Source organism: Oncorhynchus tshawytscha, linkage group LG16 (genome assembly GCF_018296145.1).
Source record: "Oncorhynchus tshawytscha isolate Ot180627B linkage group LG16, Otsh_v2.0, whole genome shotgun sequence".
Lineage (NCBI taxonomy): Eukaryota > Metazoa > Chordata > Actinopteri > Salmoniformes > Salmonidae > Oncorhynchus > Oncorhynchus tshawytscha.
In genome coordinates, this window is record NC_056444.1 from 32,981,135 (window position 1) to 33,004,873 (window position 23,739).

General features: G+C 45.1%; 1 protein-coding gene across 2 annotated transcripts in view; it reads left to right on the forward strand.

Moving 5' to 3' along the window:
• Nucleotides 1-14,422, forward strand: part of jcada (junctional cadherin 5 associated a) — a 34,663-nt gene extending 20,241 nt beyond the window's left edge. For both annotated transcript variants that reach the window (XM_024374741.2, XM_024374739.2), the window contains 4 exons: nucleotides 4,867-5,038; nucleotides 5,251-6,116; nucleotides 6,299-10,353; nucleotides 11,137-14,422. In XM_024374741.2, coding sequence (XP_024230509.1) covers nucleotides 4,867-5,038; nucleotides 5,251-6,116; nucleotides 6,299-10,353; nucleotides 11,137-11,171 — 5,128 coding nt within the window. In that variant the 3' untranslated portion in view covers nucleotides 11,172-14,422. The remainder of the gene's footprint in view (nucleotides 1-4,866; nucleotides 5,039-5,250; nucleotides 6,117-6,298; nucleotides 10,354-11,136) is intronic.
• The last annotated feature ends 9,317 nt before the right edge of the window (nucleotides 14,423-23,739 follow it).

The following is a 23,739-nucleotide window of genomic DNA, read 5'->3' on the forward strand; positions in this document are numbered from 1 at the left end:
AATGGTGGAAGCCCTGAATGGCAATATCTATACTAAAATGAGTCCTCCATTTATCTGTATGATTTACACCGAAACGGATGTTATTTTTCCAAAATAAAGATAGGTAAATTGACAATTTAAGCATCCAACAACATATTTAATTAGATACATAAGTTAATCAATCAATCAACAAGTTTCAAATATATACAATCAACATTGAACATTTTACAGAGAACAATAGAGATGATATTTCTCTAAATTTCAATTTGAAGGTTTAGAAAATCAGGTTAAATCATGTTTTTACCATTTTGTTATTTTGGTATGCAAATACAATTTCTAAAATGTATCTGTCATAGAAGGTTGATCAAAAGGATCAATACTGTGCATGATTCTACCTTTACTGAAACATTATCAGTATGTTTTGGACCTGGCCAATTTTATGGGATGGTAAGGAATTGAGCTAAGTATTTCAAATATGCAATGCAAACAAATGTGTGTGAATAGTATGTACAGTCGGAGGTTTACATACACTTAGGTTGGAGTCATTAAAACTCGTTTTACAACCACTCCACAAATTTCTTGTTAACAAACTATAGTTTTGGCAAGTCGGTTAGGACATCGACTTTGTGCAGGACACAAGTCATTTTATAATTATAATTCACTGTATCACAATCCCAGTGGGTCAGAAGTTTACATGCACTAAGTTGACTGCCTTTAAACAGCTTGATGTCATGGCTTTAGAAGCTTCTGATAGGCTAATTGACATAATTTGAATCAATTGGAGGTTTACCTGTGGACGTATTTCAAGGCCTACCTTCAAACTCAATGCCTCTTTGCTTGACATCATGGGAAAATCTAAAGAAATCAGCCATGACATCAGGAAAAAAACACAAGTTTGGTTCATCCTTGGGAGCAAGTTCCAAACACCTGAAGGTACCATGTTCGTCTGTACAAACAATAGTACGCAAGTATAAACACCATGGGACCACGCAGCCGTCATTCCGCTCAGGAAGGAGACGCTTTCTGTCTCCTAGAGATGAACGTACTTTGGTGCAAAAAGTGCCAATAAATCCCAGAACAACAGCAAAGGACCTTGTGAAGATGCTGGAGGAAACGGGTACAAAAGTATCTATATCCACAGTAAAACAAGTTCTATATCGACATAACCTGCAAGGCCGCTCAGCAAGGAAGAAGGCACTGCTCCAAAACCGCCATACAAAAGCCAGACTACGGTTTGCAACTGCACATTGGGACAAAGATCGTACTCTGGTCTGATACAAAAATAGAACTGTTTGGACATAATTACCATTGTTATGTTTGGAGCAAATAGGGGGCGGCTTGCAAGCCGAAGAACACCATCCCAACCATAAAGCACGGGGGTGGCAGCATCATGTTGTGGGGATGCTTTACTGCAGGAGGGACTGGTGCACTTCACAAAATAGATGGCATCACGAGAAAGGAAAATGATGTGGATATATTGAAGCAACATCTCAAGACATCAGTCAGGAAGTTAAAGCTTAGTCACGAATGGGTCTTCCAAATGGACAATGACCCCAAGCATACTTCCAAAGTTGTGGTAAAATGGCTTAAGGACAACAAAGTCAAGGTATTGGAGTGTCCATCACAAAGTCCTGACCTCAATCCTATAGCAAATTTGTGGGCAGAACTGAAAAGTGTGTTCGAGCAAGAAGGCCTACAAACCTGACTCAGTTACACCAGCTCTGTCAGGAGGAATGGGCCAAAATTCACCCAACTTATTGTGGGAAGCTTGTGGAAGGCTACCCAAAACGTTTGACCCAAGTTAAACAATTTAGAGGCAATGCTACCAAATACTAACTGAGTGTATGTAAACTTCTGACCCACTGGGAATGTGATGAAAGAAATAAAAGCTTAAATAAATAATTCTCTACTATTATTCTGACATTTCACATTCTTAAAATAAGGTGGTGATCCTAACTGACCTAAAACAGGGAATTTTTTACCAGGATTAAATGTCAGGAATTGTGAAAAACTTAAATGTATTTGGCTAAGGTGTATGTAAACTTCCGACTTCAACTGTATGTCTACCTGACATATGTTGAAAGACATGTGCTGAAAGTTTGGGAAAAACAGCATACAAATGTTCATGTTTTTCCAACCCCCAATTTGCACCACTTCTGTAGAATGACCCATATAGGGAATAGGATGCCATTTGGGACGCATGGAGACAGATAGGGACGTCTGCCTGTTTTAAAACCCCGATCAGTAGTAGGCTATCGATAGCCCCTCTCTCCATCGCTTCACATAGAACCTTCCTTATATAACGCATTCAACATTAATAATGCACGCAGCATTTAAATATGGAGAAGAGATGCTGCCTGCTATTCTTAGTTCAGTTAAGGTGTTATGCAATGGCAACCTTTCCGGGGGAATGTCCCTTGGTGTTAAAATGTAGGATTTTTACAGAGACACTCATTCTTTCGTCTGTCCTTTCAGCTTGAGTAGCCTAGTTCCAGTAGCAGTGCTGGAGGTTTGTGTATTGTATAGCTCTGTAGATGAATTCATTCTCTATGTAATTCTATGATATCAGTACTCAATGACACTCAATTATATACTATTTCAGTAGATGTAGATTTTTTATTTTTTATGTATATATTTTTATATTTGTTGTTTTTCATATTTGCTCATAGAACAGGGATTTGACCTTGAATATTACACAATGGTAACATTGATTATATTAGGCATATATAATTCAACCTGCATAGCCTAACCTTGCCTCAAGTGCAAACCGTGCATTTGATTAGAAAATGTAAGCATTAAAATCATATACGTGACACTTTTTACAATGGTTGTTGCTGGGGTGTTTTTAGCTTAGTTGTTGAAGGTAAATATGGAATATACCTCATCTTTCCACTAGGAGGTGCAGATGCTATCCACTTACTATTGACTAAGTAGGCTGTAATATAAGATATGGGATGCAGTGGAACTTAATTCTCACGGCTGACTACCCTGACAGAACATGAAAAAAGCATGGAGAATCAGCTTATCTCAGACCGTAGTGTGCACACATGTCATGTTTGTTTGCATGTACAGTAGGAATATCCAGAAATAGCTGTCACTAGGCCTATGTCCTATCCAGAGACTGGGAGCTGCGTGTGTATCTCTAATGGTCACACAGCAGCAACCCTTCCATTCTACATTAGCCTTTAGAGATGGGGAGAGACAGACCACTGATGTCTCTATTCCTCTACCAGTAGTGTTCTGACTCCCTCCAGTGGAAGAGGGCCTCAATGACATCTTGCTGTAGAATTATTCCTGATGTGTCCTGTGTGTGTTCTAGGTTTCTAGGTTCTATTTCTGTGTGTTCTATTACTGTGTGTTCTAAGTACAACTACTGTGTGTTCTATGTGTTCTGGGTTCTTATACTCTGTGTATTCTAGGTTCTAATACTGTTCTTTGTGTTCTACATTCTAATACTGGGTTACAGTGCCTTCGGAAAGTATTCAGACCCCTTGACTTTTTCCATATTTTGTTATGTTACAGCCTTATTCTAAAATGTATTAAATATATATATATATATTCAGCAATCTACACATGACAAAGCAAAAACAAGTTTTCAGAAATCTTTGCACATTTATTAAAAATAAAAACACCTATTTACATAAGAATTCAGACCCTTTGCAATGAGACTTGAAATTAAGCTCCGGTGCATCCTGTTTCCATTGATCATCCTTGAAATGTTTCTACAACTTGATTGGAGTCCATCTGTGGTAAATTCAATTGATTGGACATGATTTGGAAAGGCACACACCTGTCTAATATAAGATCCCACAGTTGACAGTGCAAGTCTGAGCAAAAATCAAGCCATGTGCTCGAAGGAATTGTCCGTAGAGCTCCGAAACAGGATTGTGCCAAGGCACAGATCTGGGGAAGGGTACCAAAACATTTCTGCAGCATTGACGGTCCCCAAGAACACAGTGGTCTCCATCGTTCTTAAATAGAAGACTCTTCCTAGAGCTGGCCGCCCGGCCAAACTGAGCAATCTGGGGAGAAAGGCCAAGAACCTTATGGTCACTCTGACAGAGCTCTAGAGTTCCTCTGTAGAGATGGGAGAATCTTCCAGAAGGACAACCATCTCTGCAGCTCTCCACCAATCAATCAGACTTTGATGACCAGACAGACAGTGCTCCTCAGTAAAAGCCACATGATAGCCCGCTTGGAGTTTGCCAAATGGCACCTAAAGGACTCTCAGACCATGAGAAACAAGATTCTCTGATCTGATAAAACCAAGATTGAACTCTTTGGTCTGAATGCCAAGCGTCACATCTGGAGGAAACCTGGCACCATCCCTACGGTGAAGCATGATGGTGGCAGCATCATGCTGTCGGGATGTTTTTCAGCAGCATGGACTGGGAGACTAGTCAGGGTCAAGGCAAAGATGAACGGAGCAAAGTACAGAGAGCTCCTTGATGAAAATCTGCTCACGACCTCAGACTGGGGCGAAGGTTCACTTTCAAACAGGACAATGACCTTAAGCACACATGCAAGACAATGCAGGAGTGGTAGCGTCATACCCAAGAAGACTCGATGCTGTAAATGCCATATTTCAGTTATTATTTATTTTTAATAATTTAGCAAACATTTCTAAAAACCTGTTTTTGCTTTGTCATTATGGGGTATAGTCTGTAGATTGATGGGGGGAAACCATTTTAATACATTTTAAAATAAGGCTGTAAAGTAACAATGTGAAAAAGGTCAAGAGGTCTGAACACTTCCTGATGGCACTGTATGAGTGCTCTAGTCTCTAATAGTCTGCGTTCTTTGTGTTTTAGGTTCTTATACGGTGTTCTAATACTGTGTTCTGTGTGTTCTAGGTTCTAATACTGTGTTGTCTTCTCTGGGTTCTAGGTTCTGTGAGGGGCCCAGAGGGATGTATTCAGAGTCCAGGGGCCACCGAGACGTGTCCTACTGGAGGAGGAGAGGCCAGGACTTCAGTGTTCTCCTGGATTACGCTGACTTCAGAGAACCTCGAGGAGGAGGCTATAGGTCAGAGGGGGTGCAGCAGCCGCAGAGACAGGAGGTGATTTAAATCTGTGATTAGTTTATTTGACCTTTTTAAAAGACAGTGTAATGATAAGTAAAACCACTGAGGATGACACAATAATCCGTGTTCCAAATGGCACCCTATTCCCCATAGGCCCTGGATCAAAGGTATGGCACTACATATGGACTAGGTTGTCGTTTGAGACCTATACAAAGACTGCTTTCCATTGTTGTCCTCTGTCTGTCTAGGTGCCCCCAGAGGATCAGCGGCAGCAGCGTGAGAGGCAGCGTTGGGCAGTCCAGTCCCAGGCCCAGTCCCGCTCCAAGCAGAGAGAGGCAGCGCTGCAGCAGTGGACGACGGCTGCCGTGGAGAGGAAGTGTCAGAGCCTGGGCACGGACGAGTGGCGACCCGCCGTGGTCAGCTTCGCCCGCCAGCTCTCGGACAGCGAGGGCGACAGTTGGGCTCGGGCTCAGGAGCAGCAGCAACTGCAGCAGCGCCACCTCCGGACACCGGATGGCGCTGTGGTTGTAATGGGGCCTAGGAACAAAGGGAAGTCCCAGTCTCTGCCCCGAATGCTGCCGCCGGACAGCCTGCAATACGTGGCCATGTCTGGGTCTGTTGGGTCTGGGCAGGACGTGTACAGGAAGGTCAACGGCCATCCAGGGTCCCATCACGACCCTTACAACAGATATAACCACAACCAGGCTGGGACAGGGGACAGGGACAGGTGGTGTGAGAATGACAGCAGACCATCCAGTCAGGCTAGTATGGCCAGCCAGCTTAGCCAGGCCTCTCTGGTACCAAAGACCCGGTTCAGCCGTCCCCTGCGGCCTCCGTCCTACGAGGTGCACCAGCAGACCCGGGGGAGTTCTGAGACGCTGTCAGGAGACCCAGCAGCAGCATCAACTCCACAGCCCCAGGCCAGGGACAGAACCCCCCTCCCCCACCCCAGGATGGGTGACCCCAGGCTGGACTATTATTCACAAGATGGAGGGTCCGGCACGGATCCTCCGGGTTATATCCCTCCCCCATCGTATCCCCCCAAGAGAGCTCCGCTTATGAGAGGGGGCCATGGAGGTCACAGGGGCTATGGAGAGGTCCCAGTGAACTACAGGTAATGGTTGTTGTAGCAACTTGTTGTAGCCTTACTTGTGATTTTTAATATTACTTGTTTCCTTTGCTTTTGAAGCGCTTTGATCATTTTCTGTTGTAGAGAACCATCTGCTAAATGACCAAATGAACATTAATGTAATACACAATGTAGATGTTAAATACTTTATCATTTGTTATTATCAGGTACCACCAGGTGTTCCAGCAGCAACAGATGCGTGGGACCCCGGACCCCTGGTTCAGTAGCAGACACACCGGTGGAGGAGGGTCCTGGCCGGAGCCTCAGAGAGAGCCCCTCCGAGAGAGGAGCATGCCCCACCGGAAGCAGCTCTACCCTGGCTACAGCGAGCAGCAGCACCAGCCGGGCCTGGGTCCTGGCATCCAGTACGTCCACGACCCACGTGTCCGACAAAATTCCGGGGGAGGAAGCTCGTCTCTAGGTGGCGGAGGTAACTCCATGACGGACCCCGACAACATTCGCCACATCCGTAACTCCACATCCTCTGAGCTTCCCAGTGTCACCGTGTCAGACCACTCGTCTGATGACAGTGCCTTCCTGTCCCTCGCCTCCACGGGGGCCCCGCCGACACTTGCCAGCACGTCAGATCCAGCCAGTCCAACAACGCCGAAGTCTACTAGCGACTATGACAATAAGAATAACCGGTGGAAGCAGCAGCACAGCGATTTGCACAAAGAGACTGACTCACTAGATAACTTCCCAGCAGCAACTGACCAAAACTGTAACAGGTATAATCCCAAAAACAACCTAGGTGGTTTCTCTGCCTTCCAACCCCCAGCCACGGCTTCATCGGTGCTTCTTAGCTCCAGCTCAGACCAAGGATTCTCGGAAACAACCATCACGCAGGTGAAGAAGATAGTTCCAGGAGACTCGGGGGTAGACCACAACAACAGAAACTCTAAGAGGAAGTCTCACAGTGAGACCATATTCTGCCTGGTGTCTGTCCCCATCCACATGCAGCAACAACAAACCAATAAAGACTCAGTCTCCACAGCAGACCAGAACAATAACGAGAAGATGCCTGACAGTCTGCCAAGTAGTCTGCCAATCGTGAGCGTCTTCGCCACAGAAGACAACCAAAACACTGTGGTCCAATCAGACAACAGCCAAAGCCTCCGTAGCAAGTCGTTATCAGACATGGGTCTCAAACCCCCGTCCCACACCAGCAGCTTCAGTTCTATGAGAAGCACCAGGAAGGGTCCTCTGAGGAAGGAGATAGTAGACGCCTGGTCACTCCAGGCCAGTGCTGACAAGGAGCTGTGCTATGCCGGCTCCTGGCCCGGGGACCAGTACAGGAACCAGGAAACCCAGACCAGCTCCCCCGTGAAGGGTCCTGGGTGTACAGGGGGGACAGGTCAGCCTGGAGGACAGGGGGGTCAGGAGCCAGGCCACCCGGCCTCAGACACAACCACAGACAGCGGCGTGGGACCCGACTGCAGCTCTGTGTCCGCCTCCTACGGCGTGGGCTACCCCATGAAAGGCCAGAAGAACCTCCACCCGTCCAGCAACAGCGCCTTCTCCCGCCTCAGTATCAGCCCGGCCCAGCCCCTGTCACTTCCATCACTCCCACCCCAGCCTCCACCCTCTGGATCTGGGGAGGAGAGAGACCAACATACCTCCACATCCAGAAAGACTGGTGCTACTACCACCACCTCCAACACCACTACCAAACCCCCAGACGATGTCAACGCTAACAGCCAGGGCCAGGTGGCGTTTGGTCAGTTCCTGCTGAAGCCGGTGAGCCGGCGGCCGTGGGACGCCATTGAGGAGCTGGAGTGTTTCAACAAGGCTGCAGGCGTAGAACTAGACCAGATCCAGAAGAACCAGAAGGTCCAGCCCAGGAGACCCAGTGTGGACCAGTGTATAGATGACCTGGACGAGGTGTACAGGAACATCATGGAGCTGAGCGGAGAAGACCCACAACATCAACATCAGCCCATAGCCCCTCTCCCTCTAGATTCTGAGCGGGAGACAGTTAGCCTTCCAGACCAGCGCCTGAATAACAAACCCAACAACAACGTCCCTACCATCAGGCCCAGACTAGACAGCTGGGGCCCTGGTTCCTCTATAGACCCAGAATATAGGGAGGTGAGGAGTGCCTTCTCCAGGCCCCAGCCCCAGAACAGGACCAGCATCCCCAGACCACTGAGAGAGGACCTGGTGCCAACTGGTTTCAGAGACTACAAACTCCACAATGAACAGAGTGACCACAGGGAAACCTATGACCCCAGGCTTACCTACAGGCAGGAGCAGGACGTCGCCAAGGAGTCTCTATTGAGGGACGTGGGGCTCACCGTCTACACTGAGGCCCCTGGGAGTCTCGGAGAGCAGGACCAGCACTGTGGCCCCACATTCACACCGCTCACATCGTTAGAACACAAGGAACTATGTCACAACGTACAGCTATTATGGGAGAGCGGAGAGAAACCTCTAGCCAAAAGCAGCCAGGTTGAGGTTGCGCACATCCGTGAGGGCAGTAATAAGGACGAGCTGGGCCCCACTAAAGTAGTGGAAGAGGAGAGGAAGGTAAAGCCGGATAATGTGCCCGTCGTGCCACCCAGATTCAGAGGCCATGAGCCCAATCTGAACATCCGCAGGGCACGGAGTGAGAACAGCAGGTCGCCAAGAGGTGAAGGGTTGCGGGGGTCACCACGACCCGGCAGGCTGACCCGGGAGGCAGCGATCGCCTTCAAGGATGGCAACTACAGATACAGCGTCAGCTCCGATCCTCTGAGTTGGCGTAACGAGGCGACGTTGGCAGATCGACACCTGGAGACCCTGCTGATCAAGGAGAAGGCGAACACCAGGCCCACGGAGGACCTGAGTAATCTATATGAGGTGAAGTGTGCCAAGGGGATCCCTGAGAACGAGACGATGGAGCAGAGAGCAGCCAGGATACTGGGGATAGACGTAGCCCCGGATTCACTGCAGAGCCGGGTACAGGAGAGAGAGGAGGAGTCACTGCAGGGGATGGTGGAGGAGAGCGAGGAGGAAGGAGAGACTGGCATAGGTGAAATGCAGGCGCACAGCCCTTACAGAGAGCAGCAGAACCAATATGACACAAATACTGGGGGAGGGACACCAGAACTCCATCCAGAAGGAGCACAGGCTGTGGAATCACTGGGCCTGGTTGAACAGAAAGAGGAGGAGCAGGAGCATATAGACAACACAGAGAATCAGAGACAACACAAAGAAGAAACCCAGGAGCACAGTCCGGACAGAGACACGGAGACAAAGCATGTGAGAAGACAGTACGAACAAGTGATGGAGGTAGACGTATCCGTGGTTACCTTGGGAGAGGAGAAAGGAGGAGGACCCAGTAAGGATGACAGCCTATCAGTATATGAAGACAGACATGCTGGAGGAGGTGGAGAGAGCCAGAGCAACCCCTCCATGGTGCTGGAGCTACCGGAGTTCCCTCCCAGTAGTCTGCCCCTGTCTCTGCCCATGACCCGAGACGAGGAGCTGGCCCTCAGCGTGCTGAGTGTGGGAGGAGGTGGGGAGAGGCAAGGAAAGAAGGGACACGGTAGTGGTGGTGCCTCCCCCAGGCTCTCCTCGTCCCCCTCCTCCATATCACCTGGCTGCACCGAGAGCATGGCCCACATGGATGAGCCGTTCTCTGTCTCCTGCATTCGTGTCAGGAGTTCAGGAGAGGCAGAACCAGAAAAAGAGACTGGGGTAGTGGTAGAGGCAGAGCGAGAGAAGGACGCAAACCCAGGGGAAGGGATGAGGCAGGCAGAGGAGAAGAGAAAGAGGGGGGAGATAGAGGAGTTGAGGATGGAGTCCAAGGCGGAGGGGAAAGAGATAGAAGATGAGCCAGAGGTCATGCAGGAGGATGAGGAGAAAGAGGAAGTCAAAATCAAGGGGAAGAAGGATGAGGAGAAAGAGCCAAAGACGAAAAGAGAGGGGCAGGAGGTGGAGAAGGATGAGGTGGTAGAGCCAGATGAGAAAATAGGGTGGCAGGAGGTGGAGAAGGATGAGGTGGTAGAGCCAGCTGAGAAAAGAGAGGGGCAGGAGCCGGAGAGGAGTGAGAAACCAGATGTCCAACAGGAGGTTAGGCCAGAGCCGGTCTCCAGACCTATGAAACCTCCTCTCCTCCCCAAGCCCATCCCTAAACCTCGTAGCGGCACGGTGGCCAAGAGAGAGATCACCCTCCCCCTGAGCTTCAGTGTGTCTTCCTGTGGCTCCTCTCCCACCCTAGAGGACGGCGAGATGCTCTCGGGTACGGTAGGAACATTGACACATGCATGCCTTAAATAAGAACCATTTTAAAACACTTTTCATACTACAGTTCAAAGTGCATTAAATACGTCATTGTACAATAGGCACAGGTAAATATATTTTGTTTGATCTTGAAAGATGTGCATTTCCTTCAACTTCGTTCATTAGTGGAAGGGAGATTTGTTTTGGCATGTGTGCCACAAGAGGGAGCTATTATCCTAGCATATGAGTGATAGAAGTTTCATTTAGACTTGGTTTTAATACATTCTAAAGACTAATACTGCTGGAAAACACACTAAGAACATTCTCAGATGAACTAGTAGGGATGCAACCTTTGCTCTGGCTGGTTAAATGGCAGTTTGACCTAAGTGGACAATAAAGTGTTTTTATAGCAGAACTGTGGGAGAACCCAGCCATAAAACCACTCCAGAAATGATAATTCCAGCTGTATGATAGAACTGTTTATTGGGTTGGTTTAGCGGGTGTCGATGGAAGGGTGTGTGTGTGAGCTGGGAGTCCTCCGAGACCACTGTGACTCACTGAAACAAGTTGTTTTAAGTAAGATGGATTTTCCTAGCCTGGTCCCAGATCTGTTTGTGTTCTTGCCAGATTGGCATTGCAATGAGTGACCAAGAGTTGGCATGATTGTACAAACAGACTGGCACCCAGACTTGGATTTCCCTGTGTTCTCATTACTGTGTATCAATGAACCTTTTAGCTAATGGAATCATCATCGTGAATCTCTGACTGGATTGTGATTGGTGTCCGTTCTTTTACTCCTCAGACTCCTATGATCCTAGTCGAGTGGAGAGAGTGTAACCTCGACCTCTATCAATACCTTGGACATCTGGGGGGGAATTGGCTTTGGTCACCGCTCCGTCCGCCCATCCGTCCGTAAACTTTTCAGTCAATGCCTTTGTGTGTCTCCCAAATAGCACCCTATTCCCTATATAGTGCACTTCTTTTGACCAGAACTCTATCGGCCCTGGCCAAAAGTAGTGCACTAGATAGGGAATTAGGACACAAACTTAATCTCACCCCATGACCCCCCTCCAACCACTGTGCGCCCTTTTCACCAGTACAAGCATTGTTTACGCAACAGCAACAGTCTATAATGTCTGTCTGACTCTTGGTGCTCCAATGGCCTCTCGACTGCCAAACAAGAGAACCACCTGGACATACTTCTACTTACCCTCCTCTTCCTCCTCTTCACCATCCTCCTCTCCTTCCAGACGCTTCCAGTCATTAGTGTCCTACTTTTGACTAGGGCCCTTTGGGCTCTGGTAAAAGTAGTACACTGTATAGTAAATAGGGTGCCATTTGGGACGTTAGCTGGGTTTTCTTGGAATTGCATGTCTGTCATCAACTGTCTCACAAATCCCAATACAACAGCACTGTGGTTCCTTCCTAGAGGCCTGATGTTGGAATATGAATGTAAAGAAGTGCTTCTGCTTTTCAAACACAAACCGTTACTATGAGATGAATCCACAAAAAGACAAACGTCTCGCATTACAATCAGTGTTACTTATGCACACACCAAATGTAAATAATAATTATAGAGGTTTAAGGTTTTATTCCAACATACTTTTGTGAGGTTTGTTGCTGAACTGTATATTTTCTTACCTGCGTTGAGAACTTAAATGTCGAAGAAGAATCCGATTTTGAAAGCTATACTCTTGAGATGTTATTACCAATGGATACATCTTTCCTGTTTTCTGTTATTGGCCGTGAGCCTGAGAATGTAATTCAATACGAGGCTGGACCAGATTGAGAATAGCCTGGTCCCGGATTTGTTTTTGCTGTCCTGCCACCTCCTATGGTCATTGGTTTGACAGTTGGCATGACGGCACAGACAGATCTGGGATCAGGCTAGATATAAAACACTGTGGTGTTTGACAAAAGTGTCACTCAGAGCAATACTGTTGTTACACAGGGCTTCTCTTGGGGCTGCTTTGAGAGAGCAGCCGAGAGCCTGTGCCCTGTAAGGCCCAATCCCAAACTGCCCCCTAGACACCTACATTTGAGATGGGGCCCAAGACATTGATCTCATTACAAATCGTTGCGTTAAATCTCTACCATTTGGTACTGAGAGCACCAGAGGTGGCACTGTTAGCTAACGTCACTGGTCCTGTGTCAACTGTCTGTGAGTCGCTGGTGGTTCACCGTTGGAGGGGTTCCTCGGGTGAATGCGAGGACCGTTTCCTTTCATTTCTAGTGCCATGGTGTGTCAGGACTGTGTCAGGACTGTGTCAGGACTGTGTCAGGACTGTGTCAGGGGTCAGATTTTGTTCTTTCAGCATCAGCAATCGCAGCTGCATTTCATTTCGCAAAATGTATTTATTTTTGTTAATCAATCCTCATACTGTACAAAAAAGAAGTATATTTTAAGTATATTTTCAAATGTAAAAGAGGTTTATATTTAACCGTGCAGTTTCATTTGCTCACATAAATCAATTTTTGAGATATCACGTGAATATATCACATTTTTTCCAAAAGTGCTTTTTTTTTGCAAGGAACAATAGATAGACATGTAAGGATCTCAGTGTGCCTTGTACACACTTCTGTTTCTGTGGTAGGCTGAGTCCCAAATAGCACCCTATGCCATAGTGCGCTGCTTTTTGACCAGAGCCCTATTGACCCTAGTCAAAATGAGTGGACTATGAAGGGCAGGGGTACTCAACTCTTACCCTATGAGGTCAGCAGACGGCTGTTCTTCTGTTCTACCTAATTATTAATTGCACCCACCTGGTGTCCCAGGTGTAAATCAGTCCCTGATTAGAAGGGAACAATGAAAAAATGCAGTGGAACTGACTTCAAGGTCCAGAGTTGAGTTGGAGGGATATAGGGGATATGCTGCCATTTTGAGGCGTACCAAATGTTTCTTTATGTTTAACACATACAGTATGTGTACTTTGATGGCTAAGCTCATTTTCTTATTTCAACTGGACATGTTGTAATTCATCCTTAATTGTATATGGATAAGACCATTTTGTGTTATTTTGGCAATAATAATGATGTATGTTATGGAAATCAAAACTATATCTTTGATATATAAAATGTTAATTCATTAACCTGATAAATGTAAATGTTCAACATATCAAACGCCTTGTAAGCTGGCAAAGCATAGCAATTCATATGTTTACATGCTCTTCACTAAGGATTTCATTGTAATTGTTATACACCTTTATGTTGTTGCTCAAATAACTGGCTTGCATATCACATTAGACTATATGGAAGGCCGTGTGTGTCATCAACCAGTACTTGTTGAAAGATCTAAGTCTAATTCTGAACCAAAACAGGTTTCCATGTATAAAGACTTCAATATGTTATTTTTCCCCGCTTGCTACAAACATACTGCTATTATCTTTACCCCGGGATTGAATTTATGCGGTACGGATGGATGTTGCGTAAGCAGGAAGTCAGTTTGAGCTTTGAGTTTGTGATACAGTAGCCCTGATATCAAGCACAGGATAATGTTGACACCATCGAATTAGAATGATTGAAATTCTAAGTATGATTCTACTTCTAATCATTGTAATTCTATGGTTGACACTACCAACCCTTTGCCCTGTAACTCTAGGCTAGGTTCCAGGTGGACTATCGTTAAATGGTCATTCTCATAGACCTTTTGTACTGCAAGCTATTTGTAACATAGATACTATCGTTGCATATCTTGCTGTGATGTTTTCTATTTTCATACAAAGTCTGTACAGCTTTTTTTGTACGTGCATACAGGCATCCATTATCTTTTTGTTATTGCATGTAATTCGTAAGAAGGTGTTATGGAGAGAGAGGTATTTGCATATAATCGCATTTGGTACTATAGTCTACCCAATAAGCAGCTGTTATATTTCATATAATGCATATTTTATTTCCAAAAATGTATGCCACGTATTTAAAATGAAAGCAAGGTATTTTTTTGAGTATTGTAAAAAGGGAACTCTGTTTTTGGAGCCACATGTTTGTCTGTATTCATGTTATGATCATTAAAAAGGAGCATACATACAGTCCGAGTGTGCTAGTGTTGTATAACATTGCAGATTATTCATAAATAAACTCTTCGCATGTAAGATATGCCTCAGTTTTTTTTTTATTATCACTTTGGAGAAATATTTAGATGTGTATTTGGTTTCAGTGCAAAGAGGCAGTCTGTGAATCATACCGATGTATTTATGATGAATTGATAGTACTAAAATGGCCTCTGTTCTATTTAACAGATTCAAAACTACACTGTTCTGGCAGATTCAAAACTACACTGTTCTGATCACTACATCTTCCATGGTTCCATGCATGTCTCATGTTATTGAATCTGTCCATAGTGCTGGACAAGGTACATGACCAAAAGTATGTGGAAACCTGCTCGTCGAACATCTCATTCCAAAATCATGGGCATTAATATGGAGTTGGTCCCCCCTTTGCTGCTATAACAGCCTCCACTCTTCTGGGAAAGCTTTCCGCTAGATGTTGGAACATTGATGCGGGGACTTGCTTCCATTCAGCCATGAGCATTAGTGAGGTCGGGCACTGATGTTGGTCGATTAGGCCTGGCTCGCAGTAGGTGTTCCAATTCATCCTACAGGTGTTCAATGGGGTTGAGGTCAGGGCTCTCTGCAGGCCAGTCAAGTTCTTCCACACCTATCTCGTCAAACCATTTCCCCATGGACCTTGCTTTCTGCACAGGGACATTGTCATGCTGGAACAGGAAAGGGCCTTCCCCAAACTGTTGCCACAATGTTGGCAGTACAGAATCCTCTATCATTGTATGCTGTAGCATTAAGATTTCCCTTCACTGGCACTAAGGTGCCTAGCCCGAACCAAGAAAAACAGTCCCAGACCACCATTCCTCCTCCAAACATTACAGTTGGCACTATGCATTCGGGCAGGTACAGTTCTCCTGGCATCCGCCAAACCCATATTCTTCCGTCGAACTGCCAGATGGTGAAGCGTGATTATTCACTCCAGAGACCGCGTTTCCACCGCTCTAGAGTCCAATGGTGGTCAGCACTACAGCCGACGCTTGGCATTGCGATTTTAGGGTGGTGTTCGGCTGCTCGGCCATGGAAACCCACTTCATGAAGCTCCTGACCAACAGTTATTGCGCTGACGTTGCTTCCAGAGGCAGTTTGGAACTTGGCAGTGAGTGTTGCAACCGAGGACAGACCATTTTTACGCACTAGCTGCTTTAACACACGGCGGTTCCGTTCTGTGAGCTTGTGTGGTCTACCACTTTGCGGCTGAGCCATTGTTGCTCCCAGACATTTCCACTTCACAGTAACAGCCCTTACAGTTGACCGGGACAGCTCTAAGAGGGCAGAAATTTGGCAAACTGACTTGTTGGTAAGGTGGCATCCTATGATGGCGCCACATTGAAAGTCACTGAGCTCTTTTATTTTTTTATTAAACCTTTATTTAACTAGGCAAGTCAGTTAGGAACACCTTATTTACAATGACGGCCTACCCCGGCCAAACCCTACCGCCGCTGGGCCAATTGTGCGCCGCCCTATTGAACTCCCAATCACGGCCGGTTGTGATACAGCCTGGAATTGAACCACGGTCTATAGTGACGCCTCTAGCACTAAAATGCAGTGCCTTAGATCACTGCACCACTCGGGAGCCTCTTCAGTAACACCATTCTACTGCCAATTTTTGTCTACGGAGATTGCATGGCTGTGTGCTCATTTTTATACACGTGTCAGTAATGGGTGTGACTGAAATAGCTGAATCCACTCATTTCAAGAGGTGGCCACATACTTTTGTATATATAGTGTATATATACAAAATCTTATGAAAGATCAGTGATACTATCAGGAGTGGTGTGCAGGTTTCTTCTTTTTTCTCATTTTATTCAACTGTTACCATGCACCTGCAAAAAAAGATGTGCCCAGATGTGCGAGTGCCTTTTTGAATTGTGTGTGTATATAGTGTATATAACTGGTCTGCTAGCTCTGGTAGAATAACAACAAGTCCATTCAAATAGGATCAGTGATGTAGGAGTGTACTGTACCACGGTAGATACCATAACTAGGTCACAGCATAATACTGACTGAAAGAGTCTCTGCGTGAATGTTCCTGTGTATATAAAACACATGTACTGCCTCCTAAATGGCGCCCTATATAGTGAAGTACTTTTGACCAGGGCCAATAGTAGCAGTGCATTATATACTGCGTAGGGTGCTATTGGGGACGCAGGCCACGATCAAAGCTATCCTCATTAGCGTATGAACAGGATCTGAACGTCCCAGATAACAATGATGTTTTGTTGTTTCCTCTTCTCATCAGTATCCCTCCCTGGGATTGGTTCATCTAACCATGAACTGATTGTCCTGTCTTCAAAAGGTCATTAAGTAAAGAACTGTTGTGTAGTGTACATTCATGTGGACATACCACTTCCATATCCTATCTGTATCAGTTATGTTTTACAGCGCGCCTTTCCAGGGGACAGTGAAGTTGTGATGTGCAGTAGTGTGCATTCAGAAATCAATGAAGAGGCTTAATGGAATACCAATAGTACTGCAAGTACTTCCTACTGAGTGGTCCCATATACCAGGGACACACACCACACACACACACACATTTTGCTGCTGACAAACAATGCAATAGATTATCTCAGTATCTTGTTTAGCTTAGTATCTAGTTAAACTGTAAGCTATAAAAAGAGAGTCGCACACTCCATATATATAACCTCCTAGTCATTTCTTGGGTAAAAAAAACACCAACGTTTCGGGCATCACTGTGCCTTCTTCAGGGTCATACTACCCTAACATGGGCCTCTCTGTCTGGGTATTGCTCTGTACTGTACTGTACCTGACACTTTCCGTAGTAAATCCTCATTGTTTTGGATTTGATGGGCTATGGACCAACTGGCCTAAGGTCCTATGTATAACCAGATCAGACATGCTAAACAGTAACAGTATGAACCCTAACACTGTAACAGGGGATCAAGAGGTGAAGCTACCTACAGAGGGTGATGCTGTATGTACCAGAGGAGGCTGGTGGGAGGAGCTATAGGAGGAGTCAAATCTGTAGTTTCAATATGTTTGATGTGTTTGATACCATACCATTTCAGCCTATACAATGAGCCCGTCCTCCTATAGCTCCTTCCACCAGCCCCCTCTGGTACGTACCTCCAGTCCCCTGCTGTGACTGGCCCAGCCTGAGGTCAGGACCAGGCCTGTGTACCAACTGGCACCCTATTCCCTATATAGTGCACTATATAATATGGACTGTAGTGTGTAGTGGAACGGACCACACTGTCTATAGCAGGAGTGTTCCGCCTCCTCTCCCTCCCCAGTTTTAGCTCAATGGGTCTTTTCCGTTGGTCAGATGGAATAAATTGCCATTGTGTGTAGGTGCTGGCTGGTCTGGTGCATTACGGGTAGCCCTCGTTGTAGCCTACCGTGTGTGCCAAGTATAGGCTACAGATAATGGGAGATGCCCACTTCCCACTCATCATGGAACCTGTCTAACTACCAGACCCAGTCGTCACGCACTGATGAGTCTGTCTCCACTGGTGTAGATATATATATTTTTTTTAATTGAAAAATATCTCACTGCAACAAAGAAGTGCTATATTCTGCTTGGCCTGGCATATCTGATTAATGTAGGCACCATCTTTTATTTAGTCTGAGAAAGACAGTAAAAAAGCCCAATCCTTTGTGTTTCAATGACCTCAGCATAAAGCAGGGCCTGGAGGTATTGAGCGACTGAGCTGTGGCTGTTTTCACTTTCTCACGACTGAAAACAAGACATGGAGCCAGAGCCAGTTAATTTGTCGTCCATGTGTTTGGCACAGAGACAGTTAGTTTCCCTGTTCTACAGTGTCAGGGGACTGGCATATGTAAATCCCTTTTTTATGCGCCCCCAAATGGCATACACTCTGGTCAAAAGTAGTGCACTATGTAGGGAATAGGGTGCCATTTGGGATGGAACCCTTTTTCTTGTGGGGTAATCGGCCCTGCACCATGACTGTTTACTCCAGCTTTATAGCTTGTACAGCAGGTCAATTTGCCAAATGCCACAGGCACCACACCAGCAGCTGTCAGATCAGTCCTAATTTTTCAGTGAAACTCTTTCTGCTCTCTCTCTCTCCCCCCTCTTTCTCTTGCCTGCCCCCCCTCTCTCTGTCTCTCTCGCTCTACTCTTTATTCCTATTTCTTCCCCTCCTTCTCTCACACACAGCAATCAGGCGTTCATGACCTTTAAGCTGATAGGACCAGGCAGCTCAATTTGTACCAGCTGACCTTTCGCGGCCATGAGAAATCAGCTGCTCTCAAGTGTTTGTTTTTCAAGCCGTCCTTGCAAAGAGGATTATTACTGATCTTGCAACGTCCCGTGAAACGTGTCTAGAGCATGAACATGTTATATTCATAGAACGTGGCAACTATGTTCTGTGTATGTTTGGTGTGACGTTGATGGAACGCGGCAACTATGTTCTGTGTATGTTTGGTGTGACGCTGATTGAATATTCCTCAGAAAACTGGACACCGAAATATTCTTGCAACGTTCCAATGAAATGTGTCTAGAATATTAATATTGAATATTCTAAGACCATGGCAACAATGTTTGACATTAAGAGAGTGGTCTCTTGGAAACAGTCCTTGCACATCTCTGGAATGTTCCTATGAAAACGTTAGGTAATGACCTAATGAGACTCCTAAGGGAACGTTCTCTAAAGTTGTGGGAATGTTTGTTGTTAGCTGGGATGTCCCTCTCACTTTCTCTCTCTCTCTCTCTCTCTCTCACTCACTCACTCACTCACTCACTCACTCACTCACTCACTCACTCACTCACTCACTCACTCACTCACTCACTCACTCACTCACTCACTCACTCTCCGGCAAATGTGTCTTTGTTTTCCTCTCTGGGGTGAGCCACGCTGGCTGCACAAACCCTCTCTTCAACCAATGTCTCTGTTGTTTCTCTGACCTGAGCAAGCCATGATGCTACACGAAGCAAACACATTTCTGCTTTGCTTTGGTAAAAGGGTAATGGTCTGGCTCTGATTTTAAAGAAGAATGGAAGGGAAAGGGTTGATTGACTATTTTCTGTGGGAAATAGTTCACAAAACAAACTAATTGAACTAAAATATGTATTTAACAATCATGCTTAAGCCTAGAAATGAAAGTAGACAACTTTCTTGACATGCACTGCTTATGAATGTGTTTAGTTTACTTTGTTTAGTGCGTTACGTTTTTTTTGTTTATTTTGAGAACTTTCTGTGATTAAATACATAGATGGATACTGAAGGCCTATAAAGTATCACGGAGAGAGCCAATAAGCCATAAATAGTATTTTAATTATTCAGCAGTGCTAACGACAGGCCACAAACAGTAAAGTACGGTACAAGGCCTCCCAGGCTATCCATCATCCACAGGATTATACACAGTGAATTATGGATGAGGCCTGTCCCAGAGACCTGGAAACATCAACCACTCTTTAGACTTCTCTCAGAGACAATGGTGGTGGTCCGCTTTGGCTCAGCTGGTTAGAGTGTGTGTCGCTGGCAACATCAAGGTTGTATGGTTCAATTCCAGAAGGGATCACATATTGGAAATGTGTGCATTCACTCTGCTATAAGTCCCTTTAACTCAATAACAAGTTCCATACTTACAGTATGATGACTATGTCACAGTTGGGTTCAAGAGGACCTGGATTCATGGGTGGAAAGGTGATTTGCTGTGGAGTGTAACACCATCACTCAGTCCACACAGTTTGATGGGACTAACCAGCCTGACAACTTTCCATCATGGAGTTTAGAAATGACCCTGTACTTGTTAATATGTTTTGGTGTTGTTTCTAGATTTGATACAATCCAGGTTTTGTTGCTATAACTGCATGGCTTCTGTTGTGTATGTACTGTAAGTAGATATGACATGTAATGTCAGAACCTTGAACTATTATACACTCATTTTTCTTCAACCAAGCGGCGAAAAATGTTGGGAAAGACTGCCTTTCCTTGACCCTGTATTACGAACATCTTTCACCGGCAACCCATGTACTATAGCATTCAGAGCAATTCCATGTCACACCTTCCACCCTTTTAATGTCTTATTAAGTGTAATGCTATGATCTGATTGGCTGTATCATCCAGCGCCTGTAGAGAATGTTGTCTAAGTCGACTATTTTAGGGGTTTTCGTCTGCATCCCAAATTGCATTTATTTTGCTCCGGCTTTTACTTCAGGAAATTAGGAGTGAATCTAAAATTGCCCGTCGCAATGACTGCCCGTTGCAAAAAAAAGTTAACACTCAAGTAACTTTTCATATGAGTAACGGGTGTCATCAGTTTGTACTGTTTATGAAAGCTGCTTTAGCTCTTTCCGTTCTCGTTGAGTTCTCCTAAACTTGAACTGTTTATAAAAGGAGTTCCAAAAAGACCACACCTTGCACTGAGATTAACTGATCAGCCCGCGTTACCATGGTAACGTACAGTCAACAGCAGGAGTGGATCGTTAGTGCTGTGAGCGAGCCAATCGGTCAGTGTTTAGAGTCAGCCGTCCACCCAGGTCTGGCCCGGGGGAGAACGACTGCCCCCTCTCATTGAAGCCGCGGAAGTTCAAGGCCGAACGCTGTACTGCAGGCATTGTTTGCAGAAAACAGGATCCCCCATTATACTGGTCTGGAAAACACAACCCTAGGCAACAGTAACTAGGCTCTGGTTTCACTCATGGACTCTTTTAGCATAGAGGAGCAACGTAACTGCTAGTTTGCTTCAACTACCTTCACTAAAACCACTGCAAAGGTTTTGCCTGCAAACTTTGGCTTTGAATGGCGACGTTCTGGCATGTCTGCCTCGTGATTCGGTGGGAGATTTGTCTGTCTGAAGAGAACCCACTCTGGATTTTTTTTTCTCCCTTATTTTAGTTGCCAAAAGAGTCCATAATTGAAACCAGACCCTAGTCACTTTTGCCTGAGGTCAGGTTTTTGAGACTAACATTATAGTGAATGGGAAAATGGCAATCTTCGTGGTGAATCTTTGTGTAAATAAACACAAATTTCAAAGACAATCATGATACCAATAATTGCTTGTAATACACTAGATGTATGTCCGTCAAATGATTATTTTAAAATCGCACACAGAAGAAGTTATAAGGATCATTTAGTGGGGGTGACCACCCACAAGCAGCTCACTCTGAGGCAGGATCCCCGTTATAGAAATAGAATGGAGAAAAACATTATGGAGAAAAATACCTTCAGAATGAGGATTTCCATTCTAGTAATTATATTTCTATGCCGGGCAGCCAATGGAGCCTGGTTGGCCCATTGTCCACATCAAAGAGCCCACTCACTCTGAGCAGCCTCTATCAAAATCTAAACTGTAAATGCCATACCATGCCAACAACCAGAGAAGACTGTAATTCAAAAGGACATGTTCTACAATCCACATTACTAATAGAACTAACGATTGCTGATAATAAAGTATTTTCGCATATGCTTTCTAGTTGAATGCCAGCCATTACAATAATTACATTGTTTGTTTGAGGTTGAAAGACAGACCATAATCCTTCAATGTGAATTTCTTGCCCTTCAGACTTGATTGGAAAGGGCATTATATCAGTGGCATTAAAGTACAGACACAACTGGAGTATTCCTGGAAGCAATCAACATACCATAGCCAAAAGAAGGGATGAGGAAGGGAGGTGATGGAGAAGAGGAGGAAGAAGAGGGGATAGAGGAGGATCAGGAGGAAGAAAGGAGGAAAAGAAGAGAGGAGAGAACAGTAGAGAAGAGAGGAGAGGAGGAGGGTGAGGAGAGAAGATAAAATTAGGGATGGAGGAGGAGGAGGAGAGGGCCTGAGGTCCCCCCCTCCATAAATCTGCCTAATTCCCCTGACAACAGTGAAGTGCTGACAGGGAGAGATGTCGGGCCCACCCTGGACCTGGCACCTCACCTCGCCACAATGAGGCAGAGAGGGGCACGCTAGCAGACAAGACGTGACACTTACAGCCCAAATGTGGTGGAGCCAGACAGAATCTCTTCAACCCCATTAACCCCCTATATTATTCCCCTGCACACACACACACAGACACACACACTTCTGTAGGTACATACACAAATCCGTGTCAATAAAGACATACACACTCGTGTTATTGGCTTTGATCGTTGGCTCAGCCGAGTGTCTTTCTCAGCTCAAGTTCCTCACATCCTTGCCTGTTCTAGTTTTCTCCAGTGTTGTCTCCTTCTCTCTCTCTCCATCTCTGCCCTAAGCCCAATCCGTTCTGCTTCCAGACAAGCTCAGAGTTGTCTGTACTGAGCACATTGTCCTATGAGAGTGTATTGTTTGGAGCCTTTAGAACCTTTGAATCATTCATAATGTTTGTCACAATTGTTCATTTCGCACTGTGGAAGTCTTCCAAAAATATTGTTCAACTTTTCTATTTGTTTTTTTTTGGTCACATTAATTCTGTCTAACAGTTTTGGTTTGAAAAAGTGACATTATTTTCAGAGATGTAATGGAGGGACCACGGTGCCTGTCTGCGGCCACAAACACACAATAAGGACAACGTAGAACAGCTACAACAAAACACATTCTGAGACAGTGGTTGGCTACATACAGTACCTCAAACACTTCTCAAATGGGATTTTGGGGACGAATAACATCAGGGTTAGATAGATAGATTAACCTTCAGTTAGAGGCCATGGGATAGATAGTTGTACCATGAGTCATCATCATGATCTAATAAGACAATGCTTGGTCACCTTCCCAGGATTGAACCATCCACCCAATCTATTACCGCTTATGGTAACAGTCACTTCCATCCTGCTATAGAGAAGGTTACAGCAACAGTGATGACGCAATCAATCAAGGATGCGAGTAAGTCAATGAGAGAACTCTGGGTAATCTATATGTTGCCTCTGGCTATAGGATACACATGTCAGACCGAACCATTCGTTATTATGTAATAGATGTGTCAGGCAACAAAATGTCTCCTCTGTGAAGGTTTCTACAGTATATTGTTTGTTACCTGGATACAGCAAGAATGTAGGCAATTACTGGGGTCTCTGGTTGGAAGTTAGACTTGTGATGATGTGGTAACAGTTGATAGGACTATGCTAAGAACCGTGTTTATGTCTTAGTTAACTGTAATAAATACCCTGAATGTAGTTTCATTGGTTCTTAGTGAACATTGTTGTTCATTTTTTCTGTTTATCAGAGCCACGGCATTTTATTGAATATAACTTATTGAATAAGGTCACATGCAAGTATTCTTTTCTTCCAAAGTCTCTTTTCATCATTATTATTCCCCAAGATCATTAACATTACCATACAATAGAGCATTAAAAAAAAACCACACAAACCAGGAGATTTCACAGCTTTTTAGAGTACAAAACAACAACCGAAAAACCTATTAAATGTAGGTGACAATTAACATTTATGGGAAAAAAGAA